The sequence below is a fragment of the Oncorhynchus keta genome, chromosome 1 (assembly GCF_023373465.1).
Source record: "Oncorhynchus keta strain PuntledgeMale-10-30-2019 chromosome 1, Oket_V2, whole genome shotgun sequence".
Taxonomy (NCBI): domain Eukaryota; kingdom Metazoa; phylum Chordata; class Actinopteri; order Salmoniformes; family Salmonidae; genus Oncorhynchus; species Oncorhynchus keta.
In genome coordinates this window covers 3,969,116-3,990,691 of record NC_068421.1, presented here as the reverse complement: position 1 = coordinate 3,990,691, position 21,576 = coordinate 3,969,116, and the positions used below count along the sequence as shown (strand labels likewise).

The following is a 21,576-nucleotide window of genomic DNA, read 5'->3' as shown; positions in this document are numbered from 1 at the left end:
TCAGTAGAGCACCAGACCAGGACAGTGTCTTGTCAGTACCAGACCAGGACAGTGTCTTGTCAGCACCAGACCAGGACAGTGTCTTGTCAGTACCAGACCAGGACAGTGTCTTGTCAGCACCAGACCAGGACAGTGTCTTGTCAGTACCAGACCAGGACAGTGTCTTGTCAGTACCAGACCAGGACAGTGTCTTGTCAGTACCAGACCAGGACAGTGTCTTGTCAGTACCAGACCAGACCAGGACAGTGTCTTGTCAGTACCAGACCAGGACAGTGTCTTGTCAGTACCAGACCAGACCAGGACAGTGTCTTGTCAGTACAAGACCAGACCAGGACAGTGTCTTGTCAGTACAACACCAGACCAGGACAGTGTCTTGTCAGTACAACACCAGACCAGGACAGTGTCTTGTCAGTACAGCACCAGACCAGGACAGTGTCTTGTCAGTACAGCACCAGACCAGGACCGTGTCTTGTCAGTACAGCACCAGACCAGGACAGTGTCTTGTCAGTACAACACCAGACCAGGACAGTGTCTTGTCAGTACCAGACCAGGACAGTGTCTTGTCAGTACCAGACCAGGACAGTGTCTTGTCAGTACCAGACCAGGACAGTGTCTTGTCAGTACAACACCAGACCAGGACAGTGTCTTGTCAGTACAACACCAGACCAGGACAGTGTCTTGTCAGTACCAGACCAGGACAGTGTCTTGTCAGTACCAGACCAGACCAGGACAGTGTCTTGTCAGTACCAGACCAGGACAGTGTCTTGTCAGTACCAGACCAGACCAGGACAGTGTCTTGTCAGTACAACACCAGACCAGGACAGTGTCTTGTCAGTACAACACCAGACCAGGACAGTGTCTTGTCAGTACAACACCAGACCAGGACAGTGTCTTGTCAGTACAGCACCAGACCAGGACAGTGTCTTGTCAGTACAGCACCAGACCAGGACCGTGTCTTGTCAGTACCAGACCAGGACAGTGTCTTGTCAGTACAACACCAGACCAGGACAGTGTCTTGTCAGTACCAGACCAGGACAGTGTCTTGTCAGTACAGCACCAGACCAGGACAGTGTCTTGTCAGCACCAGACCAGGACAGTGTCTTGTCAGTACAGCACCAGACCAGGACAGTGTCTTGTCAGTACCAGACCAGACCAGGACAGTGTCTTGTCAGCACCAGACCAGGACAGTGTCTTGTCAGTACCAGACCAGACCAGGACAGTGTCTTGTCAGTACCAGATCAGGACAGTGTCTTGTCAGTAGAGCACCAGACCAGGACAGTGTCTTGTCAGTACCAGACCAGACCAGGACAGTGTCTTGTCAGTAGAGCACCAGACCAGGACAGTGTCTTGTCAGTACCAGACCAGGACAGTGTCTTGTCAGTACCAGACCAGGACAGTGTCTTGTCAGTACAGCACCAGACCAGGACAGTGTCTTGTCAGTACCAGACCAGGACAGTGTCTTGTCAGTACCAGACCAGGACAGTGTCTTGTCAGTACCCTACCAGACCAGGACAGTGTCTTGTCAGTACCCTACCAGACCAGGACAGTGTCTTGTCAGTACCCTACCAGACCAGGACAGTGTCTTGTCAGTACCCTACCAGACCAGGACAGTGTCTTGTCAGTACCCTACCAGACCAGGACAGTGTCTTGTCAGTACAACACCAGACCAGGACAGTGTCTTGTCAGTACAACACCAGACCAGGACAGTGTCTTGTCAGTACAGCACCAGACCAGGACAGTGTCTTGTCAGTACCAGACCAGACCAGGACAGTGTCTTGTCAGTACCAGACCAGACCAGGACAGTGTCTTGTCAGTACAACACCAGACCAGGACAGTGTCTTGTCAGTACCCTACCAGACCAGGACAGTGTCTTGTCAGTACCAGACCAGACCAGGACAGTGTCTTGTCAGTACAACACCAGACCAGGACAGTGTCTTGTCAGTACAGCACCAGACCAGGACAGTGTCTTGTCAGCACCAGACCAGGACAGTGTCTTGTCAGTACCAGACCAGGACAGTGTCTTGTCAGTAGAGCACCAGACCAGGACAGTGTCTTGTCAGCACCAGACCAGGACAGTGTCTTGTCAGTAGAGCACCAGACCAGGACAGTGTCTTGTCAGTAGAGCACCAGACCAGGACAGTGTCTTGTCAGTAGAGCACCAGACCAGGACAGTGTCTTGTCAGTAGAGCACCAGACCAGGACAGTGTCTTGTCAGTAGAGCACCAGACCAGGACAGTGTCTTGTCAGTAGAGCACCAGACCAGGACAGTGTCTTGTCAGTACCAGACCAGACCAGGACAGTGTCTTGTCAGTACCAGACCAGACCAGGACAGTGTCTTGTCAGTACCAGACCAGACCAGGACAGTGTCTTGTCAGTACCAGACCAGACCAGGACAGTGTCTTGTCAGTAGAGCACCAGACCAGGACAGTGTCTTGTCAGTACAGCACCAGACCAGGACAGTGTCTTGTCAGTACAGCACCAGACCAGGACAGTGTCTTGTCAGTACCAGACCAGACCAGGACAGTGTCTTGTCAGTACCAGACCAGACCAGGACAGTGTCTTGTCAGTACAGCACCAGACCAGGACAGTGTCTTGTCAGTACAGCACCAGACCAGGACAGTGTCTTGTCAGTAGAGCACCAGACCAGGACAGTGTCTTGTCAGTACCAGACCAGACCAGGACAGTGTCTTGTCAGTAGAGCACCAGACCAGGACAGTGTCTTGTCAGTACAGCACCAGACCAGGACAGTGTCTTGTCAGAACAACACCAGACCAGGACAGTGTCTTGTCAGTACCAGACCAGGACAGTGTCTTGTCAGTACAACACCAGACCAGGACAGTGTCTTGTCAGTACAGCACCAGACCAGGACAGTGTCTTGTCAGCACCAGACCAGGACAGTGTCTTGTCAGTACCAGACCAGGACAGTGTCTTGTCAGTAGAGCACCAGACCAGGACAGTGTCTTGTCAGTACCAGACCAGACCAGGACAGTGTCTTGTCAGCACCAGACCAGGACAGTGTCTTGTCAGTAGAGCACCAGACCAGGACAGTGTCTTGTCAGTACAGCACCAGACCAGGACAGTGTCTTGTCAGTACCAGACCAGGACAGTGTCTTGTCAGTAGAGCACCAGACCAGGACAGTGTCTTGTCAGTAGAGCACCAGACCAGGACAGTGTCTTGTCAGTAGAGCACCAGACCAGGACAGTGTCTTGTCAGTACCAGACCAGACCAGGACAGTGTCTTGTCAGTACCAGACCAGACCAGGACAGTGTCTTGTCAGTACCAGACCAGACCAGGACAGTGTCTTGTCAGTACCAGACCAGACCAGGACAGTGTCTTGTCAGTACAGCACCAGACCAGGACAGTGTCTTGTCAGTACCAGACCAGACCAGGACAGTGTCTTGTCAGTACAGCACCAGACCAGGACAGTGTCTTGTCAGTAGAGCACCAGACCAGGACAGTGTCTTGTCAGTAGAGCACCAGACCAGGACAGTGTCTTGTCAGTACCAGACCAGACCAGGACAGTGTCTTGTCAGTACAGCACCAGACCAGGACAGTGTCTTGTCAGTACCAGACCAGACCAGGACAGTGTCTTGTCAGTAGAGCACCAGACCAGGACAGTGTCTTGTCAGTAGAGCACCAGACCAGGACAGTGTCTTGTCAGTACCAGACCAGACCAGGACAGTGTCTTGTCAGTACAGCACCAGACCAGGACAGTGTCTTGTCAGTACAGCACCAGACCAGGACAGTGTCTTGTCAGCACCAGACCAGACCAGGACAGTGTCTTGTCAGTACAGCACCAGACCAGGACAGTGTCTTGTCAGTAGAGCACCAGACCAGGACAGTGTCTTGTCAGTACCAGACCAGGACAGTGTCTTGTCAGTACCCTACCAGACCAGGACAGTGTCTTGTCAGTACAGCACCAGACCAGGACAGTGTCTTGTCAGTACCAGACCAGACCAGGACAGTGTCTTGTCAGTAGAGCACCAGACCAGGACAGTGTCTTGTCAGTACAGCACCAGACCAGGACAGTGTCTTGTCAGTACAGCACCAGACCAGGACAGTGTCTTGTCAGCACCAGACCAGACCAGGACAGTGTCTTGTCAGTACAGCACCAGACCAGGACAGTGTCTTGTCAGTAGAGCACCAGACCAGGACAGTGTCTTGTCAGTACCAGACCAGGACAGTGTCTTGTCAGTACCCTACCAGACCAGGACAGTGTCTTGTCAGTACAGCACCAGACCAGGACAGTGTCTTGTCAGTAGAGCACCAGACCAGGACAGTGTCTTGTCAGTACAGCACCAGACCAGGACAGTGTCTTGTCAGTACAGCACCAGACCAGGACAGTGTCTTGTCAGTACAGCACCAGACCAGGACAGTGTCTTGTCAGTACAGCACCAGACCAGGACAGTGTCTTGTCAGTACCAGACCAGGACAGTGTCTTGTCAGTACAAAACCAGGACAGTGTCTTGTCAGTACAGCACCAGACCAGGACAGTGTCTTGTCAGCACCAGACCAGGACAGTGTCTTGTCAGTAACAGACCAGGACAGTGTCTTGTCAGTACAGCACCAGACCAGGACAGTGTCTTGTCAGCACCAGACCAGGACAGTGTCTTGTCAGTACCAGACCAGGACAGTGTCTTGTCAGTACAACACCAGACCAGGACAGTGTCTTGTCAGCACCAGACCAGGACAGTGTCTTGTCAGTACAAAACCAGGACAGTGTCTTGTCAGTACAGCACCAGACCAGGACAGTGTCTTGTCAGTACAGCACCAGACCAGGACAGTGTCTTGTCAGTACAACACCAGACCAGGACAGTGTCTTGTCAGCACCAGACCAGGACAGTGTCTTGTCAGTACAGCACCAGACCAGGACAGTGTCTTGTCAGTACAGCACCAGACCAGGACAGTGTCTTGTCAGTACAACACCAGACCAGGACAGTGTCTTGTCAGCACCAGACCAGGACAGTGTCTTGTCAGTACAGCACCAGACCAGGACAGTGTCTTGTCAGTACAGCACCAGACCAGGACAGTGTCTTGTCAGTACAGCACCAGACCAGGACAGTGTCTTGTCAGTACCGGACCAGACCAGGACAGTGTCTTGTCAGTACCGGACCAGACCAGGACAGTGTCTTGTCAGTACCGGACCAGACCAGGACAGTGTCTTGTCAGTACCGGACCAGACCAGGACAGTGTCTTGTCAGTACCAGACCAGGACAGTGTCTTGTCAGTACAGTACCAGACCAGGACAGTGTCTTGTCAGTACCAGACCAGACCAGGACAGTGTCTTGTCAGTACAGCACCAGATCAGGACAGTGTCTTGTCAGTAGAGCACCAGACCAGGACAGTGTCTTGTCAGTACAATACCAGACCAGGACAGTGTCTTGTCAGTACAGTACCAGACCAGGACAGTGTCTTGTCAGTACCAGACCAGACCAGGACAGTGTCTTGTCAGTACAGTACCAGACCAGGACAGTGTCTTGTCAGTACAGTACCAGCCGGTGATTCTCTCTCCATTAGGATCAGACCCTGAGATAGACCTGGGAGACCAGTACGAGGTGACAGGACTGGTCTAGAACCAGAGAGAACCAGAAAACACTGTAGCCTGCAAGGAATAGAGCAGCACGCATACACACATCACTCAAACCCAACGAAGTGAGGTAGGTTAAAGGATATGAGGTCACCTCCAGCGTCGGAGCATGGACAAAACACTGGCATAGGCAGGCACACACACACTTCCTGTTTTTGTCCATGCCAGAGAGGATAAGAGAGCACTCAGACCACAGGATATCCTGACCAGACCAGAGAGAGGGAGAGACGGAGAGAAAGCGAGAGAAAGAAAGAGGGAGAAAGGGAGGGAGGGAGGGAGGAGGAGAGAGGAGGAGAAAGAGTGAATGTGACGTGATGCATGTCGATATCGTCAGCTCAACATCTTAAAAAGAAAAGGATGGATAAAAAGGAAAGTACAGCAGAAAGTGTCGCAAATCACTCACCATCCCTACAGTCCCTACAGTCCCTACAGTCACCATCCCTACAGTCACCATCCCTACAGTCCCTACAGTCCCTACAGTCACCATCCCTACAGTCACCATCCCTACAGTCACCATCCCTACAGTCACCATCCCTACAGTCCCTACAGTCACCATCCCTACAGTCCCCATCCCTACAGTCACCATCCCTACAGTCCCTACAGTCACCATCCCTACAGTCACCATCCCTACAGTCCCTACAGTCACCATCCCTACAGTCCCTACAGTCACCATCCCTACAGTCACCATCCCTACAGTCCCCATCCCTACAGTCACCATCCCTACAGTCACCATCCCTACAGTCCCTACAGTCACCATCCCTACAGTCCCTACAGTCACCATCCCTACAGTCACCATCCCTACAGTCACCATCCCTACAGTCACCATCCCTACAGTCACCACCCCTACAGTCACCATCCCTACAGTCACCATCCCTACAGTCACCATCCCTACAGTCACCATCCCTACAGTCACCACCCCTACAGTCACCATCCCTACAGTCACCATCCCTACAGTCACCATCCCTACAGTCACCACCCCTACAGTCACCATCCCTACAGTCCCTACAGTCACCATCCCTACAGTCCCCATCCCTACAGTCACCATCCCTACAGTCCCTACAGTCACCATCCCTACAGTCACCATCCCTACAGTCCCTACAGTCCCTACAGTCCTTACAGTCACCATCCCTACAGTCACCATCCCTACAGTCACCATCCCTACAGTCACCATCCCTACAGTCACCATCCCTACAGTCCCTACAGTCCCTACAGTCCCTACAGTCACCATCCCTACAGTCACCATCCCTACAGTCACCATCCCTACAGTCACCATCCCTACAGTCCCTACAGTCACCATCCCTACAGTCCCCATCCCTACAGTCACCATCCCTACAGTCCCTACAGTCACCATCCCTACAGTCCCTACAGTCACCATCCCTACAGTCACCATCCCTACAGTCACCATCCCTACAGTCCCTACAGTCACCATCCCTACAGTCCCCATCCCTACAGTCCCCATCCCTACAGTCCCTACAGTCACCATCCCTACAGTCCCTACAGTCACCATCCCTACAGTCACCATCCCTACAGTCACCATCCCTACAGTCCCTACAGTCACCATCCCTACAGTCACCATCCCTACAGTCACCATCCCTACAGTCACCATCCCTACAGTCCCTACAGTCACCATCCCTACAGTCACCATCCCTACAGTCACCATCCCTACAGTCACCATCCCTACAGTCCCTACAGTCACCATCCCTACAGTCCCTACAGTCACCATCCCTACAGTCCCTACAGTCACCATCCCTACAGTCACCATCCCTACAGTCACCATCCCTACAGTCACCATCCCTACAGTCACCATCCCTACAGTCACCATCCCTACAGTCACCATCCCTACAGTCACCATCCCTACAGTCCCTACAGTCACCATCCCTACAGTCACCATCCCTACAGTCACCATCCCTACAGTCACCATCCCTACAGTCACCATCCCTACAGTCCCTACAGTCACCATCCCTACAGTCACCATCCCTACAGTCACCATCCCTACAGTCCCTACAGTCACCATCCCTACAGTCACCATCCCTAGTCACCATCCCTACAGTCACCATCCCTACAGTCACCAACCCTCCATTCCTCCCTCACTCACCATCCCTACAGTCACCATCCCTCCATTCCTCCCTCTCACTCACCATCCCTACAGTCACCATCCCTCCATTCCTCCCTCTCACTCACCATCCCTACAGTCACCATCCCTCCATTCCTCCCTCTCACTCACCATCCCTACAGTCACCATCCCTCCATTCCTCCCTCTCACTCACCATCCCTACAGTCACCATCCCTCCATTCATCCCTCTCACTCACCATCCCTACAGTCACCATCCCTCCCTCTCACTCACCATCCATACAGTCACCATCCCTCCCTCTCACTCACCATCCCTCCATCCCTCCCTCTCACTCACCATCCCTACAGTCACCATTCCTCCCTCTCACTCACCATCCCTTAGTCACCATCCCTCCATTCATCCCTCACCATCTCTACAGTCACCATCCCTCCCTCTCACTCACCATCCCTACAGTCACCATCCCTCCATTCCTCCCCCTCACTCACTCTTCATCCCTACAGTCACCATCCCTCCATTCCTCCCCCTCACTCACTCTTCAGCCCTACAGTCACCATCCCTCCATTCACCCCTCTCACTCACCATCCCTCCATTCATCCCTCTCACTCACCATCCCTACAGTCACCATCCCTCCCTCTCACTCACCATCCCTACAGTCACCATCCCTCTATTCATCCCTCTCACTCACCATCCCTAGTCACCATCCCTCCATTCATCCCTCTCACTCACCATCCCTCCATTCCTCCCTCTCACTCACCATCCCTCCATTCATCCCTCTCACTCACCATCCCTACAGTCACCATCCTCCCTCTCACTCACCATCCCTACAGTCACCATCCCTCCATTACTCCCTCTCAATCACCATCCCTACATTCACCATTCCTCCATTCATCCCTCTCACTCACCATCCCTACATTCACCATCCCTCCATTCATCCCTCTCACTCACCATCCCTACAGTCACCATCCCTCCCTCTCACTCACCATCCCTCCATTCACCATCCCTCCCTCTCACTCACCATCCCTACAGTCACCATCCCTCCATTCCTCCCCCTCACTCACTGTTCATCCCTACAGTCACCATCCCTCCATTCCTCCCTCTCACTCACTCTTCATCCCTACAGTCACCATCCCTCCATTCCTCCCCCTCACTCACTGTTCATCCCTACAGTCACCATCCCTCCATTCTACCCCCTCACTCGCCCTACAGTCACCATCAGGATCTTTCTTTCTCTTTGTCTGAAATTCCCTCCCTGATCCGGTCTTTTTCTATTTCGCTCTGAGAACACCCTTAGAACACCCTTAGAACACCCTTCTCACCCCCCCACACACACACATAAAGATGAGAGGCCTGTAATTTTCATCATAGGTACACTTCAACTATGCCAGACAAAATGAGTGGAAAAAAATCCAGAAAATGACATTGTATGATTTTTTAATGAATTTATTTGCAAATTATGGTGGAAAATAAGTATTTGGTCAACTACAAATAAGCAAGGCTCCTCTGTCCTCCACTTGTTACCTGTATTAATGTCACCTGTTTGAACTTGTTATCAGTATAAAAGACACCTGTCCACAACCTCAAACAGTCACACTCCGAACTCCACTATGGCCAAGACCAAAGAGCTGTCAAAGGACACCAGAAACAAAATTGTAGACCTGCACCAGGCTGGGAAGACTAAATCTGCAATAGGTAAGTAAGCAGCTTGGTTTGAAGAAATCAACTGTGGGAGCAATTATTAGGAAATGGAAGACATACAAGACCACTGATAATCTCCCTCGATCTGGGGCTCCACGCAAGATCTCACCCCGTGGGGTCAAAATGATCACAAGAACGGTGAGCAAAAATCACAGAACCACACGGGGGGGACCTAGTGAATGACCTGCAGAGAACTGGGACCAAAGTAACAAAGCCTTACCATCAGCAAGGGCATTGAAGATGAAACGTGGCTGGGCTTTCAGCATGACAATGATCCAAAACACACCGCCCGGGCAATGAAGGAGTGGCTTCGTAAGAAGCATTTCAAGGTCCTGGAGTGGCCTAGCCAGTCTCCAGATCTCAACCCCATAGAAAATCTTTGGAGGGAGTTGAAAGTCCGTGTTGCCCAGCAACAGCCCCAAAACATCACTGCTCTAGAGGAGATCTGCATGGAGGAATGGGCAAAAATACCAGCAGCAGTGTGTGAAGACTTACAGAAAATGTTTGACCTCTGTCATTGCCAACAAAGGGTATATAACAAAGTATTGAGATAAACTTTTGTTATTCACCAAATACTGATTTTCCACCATAATTTGCAAATAAATTCATTTAAAAAAATCCTACAATGTGATTTTCTGGAGAAAAAACATCTCATTTTGTCTGTCATACCTATCTTTTTAAGTGGGAGAACGTGCACAATTGGTGGCTGACTAAATACTTTTTTTGCCCCACTGTGTGTGTGTGTGTGTGCGTGTGCGTGTGCGTGTGCGTGTGTGTGTGTGTGTGTGTGTGTGTGTGTGTGTGTGTGTGTGTGTGTGTGTGTGTGTGTGTGTGTGTGTGTGTGTGTGTGTGTGTGAGGTGAGTGAGTGAGTGGTGAGTGAGTGGTGGTGAGTGAGTGGTGAGTGAGTGAGTGAGTGAGTGAGTGAGTGAGTGAGAATGTTTGAGCAGATGACAAGTGAAACACACACAGTCTCTCACACACACATAGCAATTATGCAAATGACCCGGCCTTTCCCCATAACTTTCCCAGGAACAGAGGAGGGAAGGATGAGGAGGAGAGAGGGAGGAGTCAGGGATGAGAGGAGGAAGGGATGAGAGGAGGATGGATGAGAGGAGGAGAGGGATGAGAGGATGAGAGGAGGAGAGGGATGAGAGGAGGAGAGGGATGAGGAGGAGAGGGATGAGAGGAGGAGGGATGAGAGGAGGAGAGGGATGAGAGGAGGAGAGGGATGAGAGGAGGAGAGGGATGAGAGGAGGAGAGGGATGAGAGGATGAGAAGGGAGGGATGAGGTGAGAGGGTAAAAGAGGAGGAGGATGAGAGGGATGAGAGGATGAGATTGGAGGGATGAGGAGAGAGGGTACAAGAGGAGAGGGAGGGGCTGATAAGCTGCAGTGCGGACTCCAGACAGACAATTGTTCTCTAGACAAGGAGATGCTGCAACACACACACACTACACACCACATACACACAGACTACACACACACTATACACACACGGACTACACACACACACACACACACCTAACTCTCACAGTCTCTCGTCAGAATTAGACGCCCATCCATGGTTCTCGAACGTCATATTTAGAAGTGTTTATGGTTCAGGTTAGGCATTAATGCAATGGTTTAAGAGTTAAGGTTTGTGTTTGGCTTAAAACAAAAATCTCAAAAACAACTTTCTACCTCTGGATTTAAAATTACAACCTTTAGAATCAGAGGCAGATGTTTACGCCCATCTACCAACCCCGTCCTCAACACCATCCTCAACACCCTCCTCAACACCCTCCTCAACACCATCCCGTCCTCAACACCCTCCTCAACACCATCCCGTCCTCAACACCCTCCTCAACACCATCCCGTCCTCAACACCCTCCTCAACACCATCCCGTCCTCAACACCCTCCCCGTCCCCAACACCCTCCTCAACACCCTCCTCAACACCCTCCTCAACACCTTCCTCAACACCATCCCGTCCTCAACACCCTCCTCAACACCATCCCGTCCTCAACACCCTCCTCAACACCCTCCTCAACACCCTCCTCAACACCCTCCTCAACACCCTCCTCAACACCATCCCGTCCTCAACACCCTCCTCAACACCCTCCTCAACACCATCCCGTCCTCAACACCCTCCTCAACACCCTCCTCAACACCCTCCTCAACACCATCCCGTCCTCAACACCCTCCTCAACACCATCCCGTCCTCAACACCATCCCGTCCTCAACACCCTCCCCGTCCTCAACACCCTCCCCGTCCTCAACACCCTCCCGTCCTCAACACCCTCCCCGTCCTCAACACCCTCCTCAACACCCTCCCCGTCCTCAACACCCTCCTCAACACCCTCCCCGTCCTCAACACCCTCCTCAACACCCTCCCCGTCCTCAACACCCTCCCCGTCCTCAACACCCTCCTCAACACCCTCCCCGTCCTCAACACCCTCCTCAACACCCTCCCCGTCCTCAACACCCTCCCCGTCCTCAACACCCTCCCCGTCCTCAACACCCTCCCCGTCCTCAACACCCTCCCCGTCCTCAACACCCTCCCCGTCCTCAACACCCTCCCCCTCCTCAACACCCTCCTCAACACCCTCCCCGTCCTCAACACCCTCCCCGTCCTCAACACCCTCCCCGTCCTCAACACCCTCCCTGTCCTCAACACCCTCCTCGTCCTCAACACCCTCCCCGTCCTCAACACCCTCCTCAACACCCTCCCCGTCCTCAACACCCTCCTCAACACCCTCCCCGTCCTCAACACCCTCCCCCCCGTCCTCAACACCCTCCTCAACACCCTCCTCGTCCTCAACACCCTCCCCGTCCTCAACACCCTCCCTGTCCTCAACACCCTCCTCAACACCCTCCTCAACACCCTTCTCAACACCATCCCGTCCCCAACACCCTCCCCGTCCTCAACACCCTCCCCGTCCTCAACACCCTCCTCAACACCCTCCTCAACACCCTCCTCAACACCCTCCTCAACACCATCCCGTCCCCAACACCATCCCGTCCTCAACACCATCCCTGTCCTCAACACCCTTCTCAACACCCTCCTCGTCCTCAACACCCTCCCTGTCCTCAACACCCTCCTCAACACCCTCCTCGTCCTCAACACCCTCCTCAACACCCTCCTCAACACCCTCCCCAACACCCTCCCCATTCCTCAACACCCTCCCCGTCCTCAACACCCTCCCCGACCTCAACACCCTCCCCGACCTCAACACCCTCCCCGACCTCAACACCCTCCCCGACCTCAACACCCTCCTCAACACCCTCCCCGTCCTCAACACCCTCCTCAACACCCTCCCCGTCCTCAACACCCTCCTCGTCCTCAACACCCTCCCCGTCCTCAACACCCTCCTCGTCCTCAACACCCTCCCCGTCCTCAACACCCTCCTCGTCCTCAACACCCTCCCCGTCCTCAACACCCTCCTCAACACAATCCTCAACACCCTCCCCGTCCTCAACACCCTCCTCAACACCCTCCCCGTCCTCAACACCCTCCCCGTCCTCAACACCCTCCCCGTCCTCAACACCCTCCTCAACACCCTCCCCGTCCTCAACACCCTCCTCCCCGTCCTCAACACCCTCCTCAACACCCTCCCCGTCCTCAACACCCTCCCCCTCCTCAACACCCTCCCCGTCCTCAACACCCTCCCCGTCCTCAACACCCTCCTCAACACCCTCCCCGTCCTCAACACCCTCCCCGTCCTCAACACCCTCCCCGTCCTCAACACCCTCCTCAACACCCTCCCCGTCCTCAACACCCTCCTCAACACCCTCCCCGTCCTCAACACCCTCCTCAACACCCTCCCCGTCCTCAACACCCTCCTCAACACCCTCCCGATCTCAACACCCTCCCCGTCCTCAACACCCTCCTCAACACCCTCCCCCTCCTCAACACCTTCACCGTCCTCAACAACCTCCCCGTCCTCAACACCCTCCCCGTCCTCAACACCCTCCTCAACACCCTCCCCATCCTCAACACCCTCCTCAACACCCTCCCCGTCCTCAACACCCTCCCCTCCTCAACACCATCCCCAACACCCTCCTCAACACCCTCCCCGTCCTCAACACCCTCCTCAACACCCTCCCTTTCCTCAACACCTTCACCCTCAACACCCTCCTCAACACCCTCCCCCTCCTCAACACCCTCAACACCCTCCTCAACACCCTCAACACCCTCCCCGTCCTCAACACCCTCCCCGTCCTCAACACCCTCCGTCCTCAACACCCTCCTCAACACCCTCCCCATCCTCAAAACCCTCCCCGTCCTCAACACCCTCCTCAACACCCTCACCCTCCTCAACACCCTCCTCAACACCCTCCCCCTCCTCAACACCCTCCTCAACACCCTCCCCGTCCTCAACACCCTCCTCAACACCCTCCCCAACACCCTCCCCGTCCTCAACACCCTCCTCAACACCCTCCCCCTCCTAAACACCCTCCTCAACACCCTCCTCAACACCCTAGCAAAACTCAAAACCTACTTGAAGGTAACAGCGCTCATTGTTGTCCCTAATGGCCGGTTTCCACGTCATCTCCCGACATCCTCAGACATGGATGGACGTCGAATACTGACTTGTATCACCGGTGACCTGGCTGACTACACATGACCACACACAACCACAGACTTACACAGAAACACACACTACGTCTTGTAATGGGAATCGATTCAGAATTGATTCCATCGATCGCTGAACACGGAGGTGGAATCAGTCGTCCATATGATTCACAATTTAATTAAGAATTCAAATCAATTCCTATTCAACTAGATAAAACACATTGAGAAAAAAATCATAAATTAAACAGAACACTGCACACACACACTTTTTCGCCAGTCCAGTCCAGACTAGTCTAGTCTCGTCCAGTCCAGTCCAGTCTAGTCCAGTCTAGTCCAGTCTAGTCTAGTCCAGTCTAGTCCACAGAACTATTCCAGGTGTGTGTGCAAGAGGAGTGGCATCAGGACAACAACACTGGAAGGCCTGTCATCCACAAACCACACAGATGTTTTGGTCTTCGATCCTCGTGGGGACCTAAAATGTATTTCCTATTTTCACTAAACCTTACCATAACCTTAACATGTAACCCTAAACCTTACCATAACATGTAACCCTAAACCTTACCTTAACATGTAACCCTAACCATAACCTTAACACGTAACCCTAACCTTAACGCTGACCTTAACACGTAACCGTAATTCTAACCCTAACCCTTAACCCCTACGCTTAAAATAGCCTTTTTGCTCATGGGGACGTGGGGAATGTCCCCAAGAGGGAGATTTTTCCTTGTTTTACTATCCTTGTGGGGACCCAAGACTCCACAAGGATAGAAGAACCAACCCACACAAACAAGCACGCAAGCCATATAACCAAGCTGTAGGCAAACACAGCATGGGAGGCCTTTGATTGACAGCTGATAATTAGAGGAGCATGTCTGACATACCATAAAGGCTAGAGGTCAAATGACAGGGCAGCACTCATTCCCTCTCCCTCACATTCTCTCCCTCCTTCCCTCCCCCATCTTTCTCATTCACATTCTCTCCATCCTTCCCTCCCCCTCTACTTCACATTCTCTCTCCTTCCTTCCCTCCCCACTCTTCCTCCTACTTCACATTCTCTCCATCCTTCCCTCCCCCTCTACTTCACATTCTCTCTCTCCCTCCCTCTAATTCACATTTTCTCCTTATTCCCCCTCTTCCTCACATTCTCTCCCTCTTTCCCTCTCACTCAGCTGTGGTTGCTATGAGCAACTCCCCTCTGCTCACCCACTGGCCCTTTCCCAAAGACTCCAGCATAGGTGACCGTCCGCCTCGATTCTGACCGACCGTCCGCCTCGATTCTGACCGACCGTCCGCCTCGATTCTGACCGACCGTCCGCCTCGATTCTGACCGACCGTCCGCCTCGATTCTGACCGACCGTCCGCCTCGATTCTGACCGACCGTCCGCCTCGATTCTGACCGACCGTCCGCCTCGATTCTGACCGACCGTCCGCCTCGATTCTGACCGACCGTCCGCCTCGATTCTGACCGACCGTCCGCCTCGATTCTGAACGAGTGAATTTACCAGCTCTGTCTATGAACAGTTACATCATTAACATTCTATTGAAATGGTTACTTGCATAGTGGAGCCTTTTGTTAAAACATGTAGCTAGCTAGCTAGCTAGGTAAACAATGAACCATAATCCCAACTCATGACGTTACTACCATGCATGAATCTGTCGGTAGCTAACCAACCAGGTTCAATATTAGCTAGCTAACATTAGGCTATAACTAGCAAAGCAAATGGCTCTGAGATACGAATAATAAGATCATACATGTAATGTTAGCTAGTGAGCCAGCTAATATTAGCTAGCTAGCTAACAGGACAATTTCTGACAAATTTAGAAACGTGTAATAGCTGAAAATGTAGCTAGCTAGACTATCTCACCCGTACACATCATGGATGGACGCATCTCCCTGTTACAGATGCCACCATTGCCCTTAGTTTGAAGATGTAATCCGGAGACAGGTGTTTCCTCCATCTCTTTAGCTATCATACTCAAATTCCACTGATTTCACAACGTGATCCTTCAGAAAGTGGAGAGCAACACTTATGCAGTTGTACGACGTGACACGTGAGAAAAGCCGTGTTAGACAGGATTCCCTACACATACTGACCAGCTCATGTTATAGACAGACGCGTGCTATACTGACCAATCTGAACTCATCTCTTGGCATGTCCAGCCCTCTCATTATCTTAACCAATCATGGCTAGTGGGAAGGTTGCTGGCTTTTTCCTGTGGATCAACCAACTAGGCTCGTAATTTAACAATTGTATTCATATTTACAGATGGCATAAAAGTCTGTTATTAAGGTACATGAAAGTTCACATGGCTCTCGCCTACTTTTCGGAAACGAGTCACATGTGATAGAAGATTGTCTGAGAACCACATCACAATACTGCATGAGCTCAGGCAAACACACACACACACACACACCCAGTTACTCTGGCAGAACACACCGTACTAATACCAGAAAGAGTGAGAAAGTCTTCTCCATTCTCCCTCTCCTCTCTTCTCTTCCTCGCTCGCGCACTCTCACTCTCTCCCTCTCAACCTCTCACTCCCCCTCAACCTCTCACTCCCCCAACCTCTCACTCCCCCTCAACCTCTCACTCCCCCTCAACCTCTCACCCCCCCCAACCTCTCACTCCCCCTCAACCTCTCACTCCCCCTCAACCTCTCACTCCCTCTCAACCTCTCACTCCCTCTCAACCTCTCACTCCCTCTCAACCTCTCACTCACTCTCAACCTCTCACTCACTCTCAACCTCTCACTCACTCTCAACCTCTCACTCACTCTCAACCTCTCACTCACTCTCAACCTCTCACTCTCTCTCAACCTCTCACTCTCTCTCAACCTCTCACTCTCTCTCAACCTCTCACTCTCTCTCAACCTCTCACTCTCTCTCAACCTCTCACTCTCTCGCGCTCGCCCTTCCCATCTCTCTCGCTCTTCCCCTTTCTCTCGCCCTTCCCCTCTCTGTCGCTCGCCCTTCCCCTCTCGCTCACTCACCCTTCCCCGCTCGCCCTTCCCCTCTCTCTAGCTCGCTCGCCCTTCCACTCTCTCACCCTTCCACTCTCTCTAGCTCGCTCGCCCTTCCCCTCTCTCACCCTTCCCCTCTCTCTAGCTCGCTCGCCCGTCCCCTCTATCTAGCTCGCCCTTCTACTCTCTCTCGCTCTTCCTCGCTCTCTCGATCTTCCTCTCTCTCTCTCTCTCCCGCCCTCTCTCTCAATTCCTCTCTTGCTCCTCGTCTCTCTCGTTCGCTCTCTTTTCCTCTCGCTCCTCCATCTCTCTCTCTCTCTCTCGCGCTCCTCCTCCTCTCTCTCTCACTCCTCCTCCTCCTCCTCCCTCTCCTCCTCCTCCTCCTCCTCCTCCCTCTCACTCCTCCTCCTCCTCCTCCTCTCTCTCTCCCCTCCTCTCGCTCCTCCTCTCTCTCTTGCGCTCTCTTTCTCTCTCTCCCGCTCCTCTCTCTCTCTCTCTCTCGCTCCTCCTCTCTTGCTCTCTCTCGCTCCTCCTCTCTTGCTCTCTCTCGCTCCTCCTCTCTTGCTCTCTCTCTCTCGCTCCTCCTCTCTTGCTCTCTCTCTCGCTCCTCCTCTCTTGCTCTCTCTCTCGCTCCTCCTCTCTTGCTCTCTCTCGCTCCTCCTCTCTTGCTCTCTCTCTCTCCTCCTCTCTTGCTCTCTCTCTCGCTCCTCCTCTCTTGCTCTCTCTCTCGCTCCTCCTCTCTTGCTCTCTCTCTCGCTCCTCCTCTCTTGCTCTCTCTCTCGCTCCTCCTCTCTCTCTTGCTCCTCGTCTCTCTTGCTCCTCGTCTCTCTTGCTCCTCCTCTCTCTCTCCCTCACTCTCCCTCACTGGCTCCCTCACTCGCTCCCGCTCTCGCTCTCTCTCTTGCTCTCTCTTCCCCTCTCTCTTCCCCTCTCTCTTCCCCTCTCTCTTCCCCTCTCTCTCTTCCTCTGTCTCTCTCTATTCCTCTCTCTCTCTCTCTATTCCTCTCTCCCTTTCTTCCTCTCTCCCTTTCTCTCTACAGTTCAACAGTGTCTGTGTTCAGCGGGCTGAGGCCGATGAGGCCAGAAAACAATGTTTATTTGTGTGGACAGCTGCTCAGCAAAGAGAGAGAGAGAAGGAGAGTATGCATGTGTAGTAGTGTCCTCAAGAATATGTGTGTGTGTGTGTGTGTGTGTGTGTGTGTGTGTGTGTGTGTGTGTGTGTGTGTGTGTGTGTGTGTGTGTGTGTGTGTGTGTGTGTGTGTGTGTGTGTGTGTGTGTGTGTGTGTGTGTGTGTGTGTGTGTGTGTCTAGCTAAATATGTGTGTGTGTTGCAGTAACTCAAGTATGTGTGTATAGTGAGCTCATGCCAATAGAACAGATTAGATAGACTGATAGAAGATAAGGGCTAGCCTGGCTAAAAGCTACTCTACACCACTCCTAGGGTCAGATATTGAGAGTTAAGGGCAAGCCTGGCTAAAAGCTACTCTACACCACTCTACTCCTAGGGTCAGATATTGAGAGATAAGGACCAGCCTGGCTAAAAGCCACTCTACACCACTCTACTCCGAGGGACAGATATTGAGAGATAAGGAAAAGCCACTCTACACCACTCTACTCCTAGGGACAGATATTGAGAGATAAGGACCAGCCTGGCTAAAAGCCACTCTACACCACTCTACTCTGAGGGACAGATATTGAGAGATAAGGAAAAGCCACTCTACACCACTCTACTCCTAGGGACAGATATTGAGAGATAAGGACCAGCCTGGCTAAAAGCCACTCTACACCACTCTACTCCGAGGGACAGATATTGAGAGATAAGGAAAAGCCACTCTACACCACTCTACTCCTAGGGACAGATATTGAGAGATAAGGACCAGTCTGGCTAAAAGCCACTCTACACCACTCTACTCCGAGGGACAGATATTGAGAGATAAGGAAAAGCCACTCTACACCACTCTACTCCTAGGGACAGATATTGAGAGATAAGGACCAGCCTGGCTAGAAGCCACTCTACACCACTCTACTCCTAGGGTCAGATATTGAGAGATAAGGACCAGCCTGGCTAAAAGCCACTCTACACCACTCTACTCCGAGGGACAGATATTGAGAGATAAGGAAAAGCCACTCTACACCACTCTACTCCTAGGGACAGATATTGAGAGATAAGGACCAGCCTGGCTAAAAGCCACTCTACACCACTCTACTCTGAGGGACAGATATTGAGAGATAAGGAAAAGCCACTCTACACCACTCTACTCCTAGGGACAGATATTGAGAGATAAGGACCAGCCTGGCTAGAAGCCACTCCTCCAGGGACAAGGCTCCTAACAGCAGAAAAAAACCCATAGGTTGTACAACACAGGCTCTTACCTGGGCATAGTCCCTCTCCAACTGGCCCTTCTTCAAACTGTATGTCCTAGAGAGAGAGAGAGAGGAGAGATGTTAAAATATGTTTCCTTGCCAATAAAGCCCTTAAATTGAATGGAGAGAGAAAGATGTTGTAGTTGACTGACAAAAGGAGATCAACCGTTGATGGAGCAGTGACACAGCAGGAAACCAGGCTAGAACGTACCTCCCAGTGAGACACTACCAGGCTAGAACGTACCTCCCAGTGAGACACTACCAGGCTAGAACGTACCTCCCAGTGAGACACTACCAGGCTAGAACGTACCTCCCAGTGAGACACTACCAGGCTAGAACGTACCTCCCAGTGAGACACTACCAGGCTAGAACGTACCTCCCAGTGAGACACTACCAGGCTAGAACGTACCTCCCAGTGAGACACTACCAGGCTAGAACGTACCTCCCAGTGAGACACTACCAGGCTAGAACGTACCTCCCAGTGAGACACTACCAGGCTAGAACGCACCTCCCAGTGAGACACTACCAGGCTAGAACGCACCTCCCAGTGAGACACTACCAGGCTAGAACGCACCTCCCAGTGAGACACTACCAGGCTAGAACGTACCTCCCAGTGAGACACTACCAGGCTAGAACGCACCTCCCAGTGAGACACTACCAGGCTAGAACGTACCTCCCAGTGAAACACTACCAGGCTAGAACGTACCTCCCAGTGAGACACTACCAGGCTAGAACGTACCTCCCAGTGAGACACTACCAGGCTAGAACGTACCTCCCAGTGAGACACTACCAGGCTAGAACGTACCTCCCAGTGAGACACTACCAGGCGAGAACGTACCTCCCAGTGAGACACTACCAGGCGAGAACGCACCTCCCAGTGAGACACTACCAGGCGAGAACGCACCTCCCAGTGAGACACTACCAGGCGAGAACGCACCTCCCAGTGAGACACTACCAGGCTAGAACGCACCTCCCAGTGAGACACTACCAGGCTAGAACGCACCTCCCAGTGAGACACTACCAGGCTAGAACGCACCTCCCAGTGAGACACTACCAGGCTAGAACGCACCTCCCAGTGAGACACTACCAGGCTAGAATGCACCTCCCAGTGAGACACTACCAGGCTAGAACGCACCTCCCAGTGAGACACTACCAGGCTAGAACATATCTCCCAGTGAGACACTACCAGGCTAGAACATATCTCCCAGTGAGACACTACCAGGCTAGAACGTACCTCCCAGTGAGACACTACCAGGCTAGAACGTACCTCCCAGTGAGACACTACCAGGCTAGAACGTACCTCCCAGTGAGACACTACCAGGCTAGAACGTACCTCCCAGTGAGACACTACCAGGCTAGAACGTACCTCCCAGTGAGACACTACCAGGCTAGAACGTACCTCCCAGTGAGACTCTACCAGGCTAGAACGTACCTCCCAGTGAGACACTACCAGGCTAGAACGTACCTCCCAGTGAGACACTACCAGGCTAGAACGAACCTCCCAGTGAAACACTACCAGGCTAGAACGTACCTCCTAATGAGACACTACCAGGCTAGAACGCACCTCTCAGTGAGACACTACCAGGCTAGAACGCACCTCCCAGTGAAACACTACCAGGCTAGAACGAACCTCCCAGTGAAACACTACCAGGCTAGAACGTACCTCCCAGTGAGACACTACCAGGCTAGAACAAACCTCCCAGTGAAACACTACCAGGCTAGAACGTACCTCCTAATGAGACACTACCAGGCTAGAACGCACCTCTCAGTGAGACACTACCAGGCTAGAACACTCTTTAAAAAGGACAACCAAAGCAATGTTTTCAACTCAACATCCTTGTGTTTTTTCTCTTCTACGCCATGTGGACATCAGACAATGCTGTCAGGTTCCTGGCAGAGCAGGAGGAAGTCCACTCAACTATCACTTAGTGTTCTGGAGGGGATTTCTGTTTGTTTGGTCCATTGCCAAGAGATGGAGAGAGGGAATGCAGGAAGAGAGGGAGAAAGTTAGATAAAGAGGGAGGAAGGAGAGCAGAGTGAGAAAGAGTGGACTCAGCGACCCCAGGGTTACGCAAGGCAGGAATTTATGTCCCTCTCTCCCCCATACTTCCGCCAGCGGGACAGTGGAGCCCCTATCACAGCAGAGGAATGCATACATACTAAATGCATAACATAGATATACATCTAGTATGTAATGCTAGGCCTAACATAGATATGCCTAACATAGATAGGCCTAGCATAACATACTAGATGAGAAAGATCCTCAGTCACCACCTGTCCAGTATCTCCACATCACATTGCCCTGTATGTGACTCACTCACGTTGGGCGGTATTCAGGTTTTC

General features: G+C 52.4%; 1 protein-coding gene and 1 long non-coding RNA gene across 3 annotated transcripts in view; both read right to left on the bottom strand.

The window, feature by feature from the left end:
• LOC118378489 (F-BAR and double SH3 domains protein 2-like) overlaps nucleotides 1–21,576 on the bottom strand; it is a 152,587-nt gene that overhangs the window by 78,333 nt on the left and 52,678 nt on the right. For both annotated transcript variants that reach the window (XM_052460682.1, XM_052460697.1), the window contains exon 3: nucleotides 19,243–19,288. In XM_052460682.1, coding sequence (XP_052316642.1) covers nucleotides 19,243–19,288 — 46 coding nt within the window. The remainder of the gene's footprint in view (nucleotides 1–19,242; nucleotides 19,289–21,576) is intronic.
• Nucleotides 19,440–20,841, bottom strand: LOC127907063 (uncharacterized). Its single transcript, XR_008063079.1, has 4 exons — nucleotides 20,666–20,841; nucleotides 20,468–20,632; nucleotides 19,940–20,038; nucleotides 19,440–19,708 (listed from the first exon to the last, which is right to left on the bottom strand). It is a non-coding gene; the product is annotated as an uncharacterized LOC127907063 (long non-coding RNA).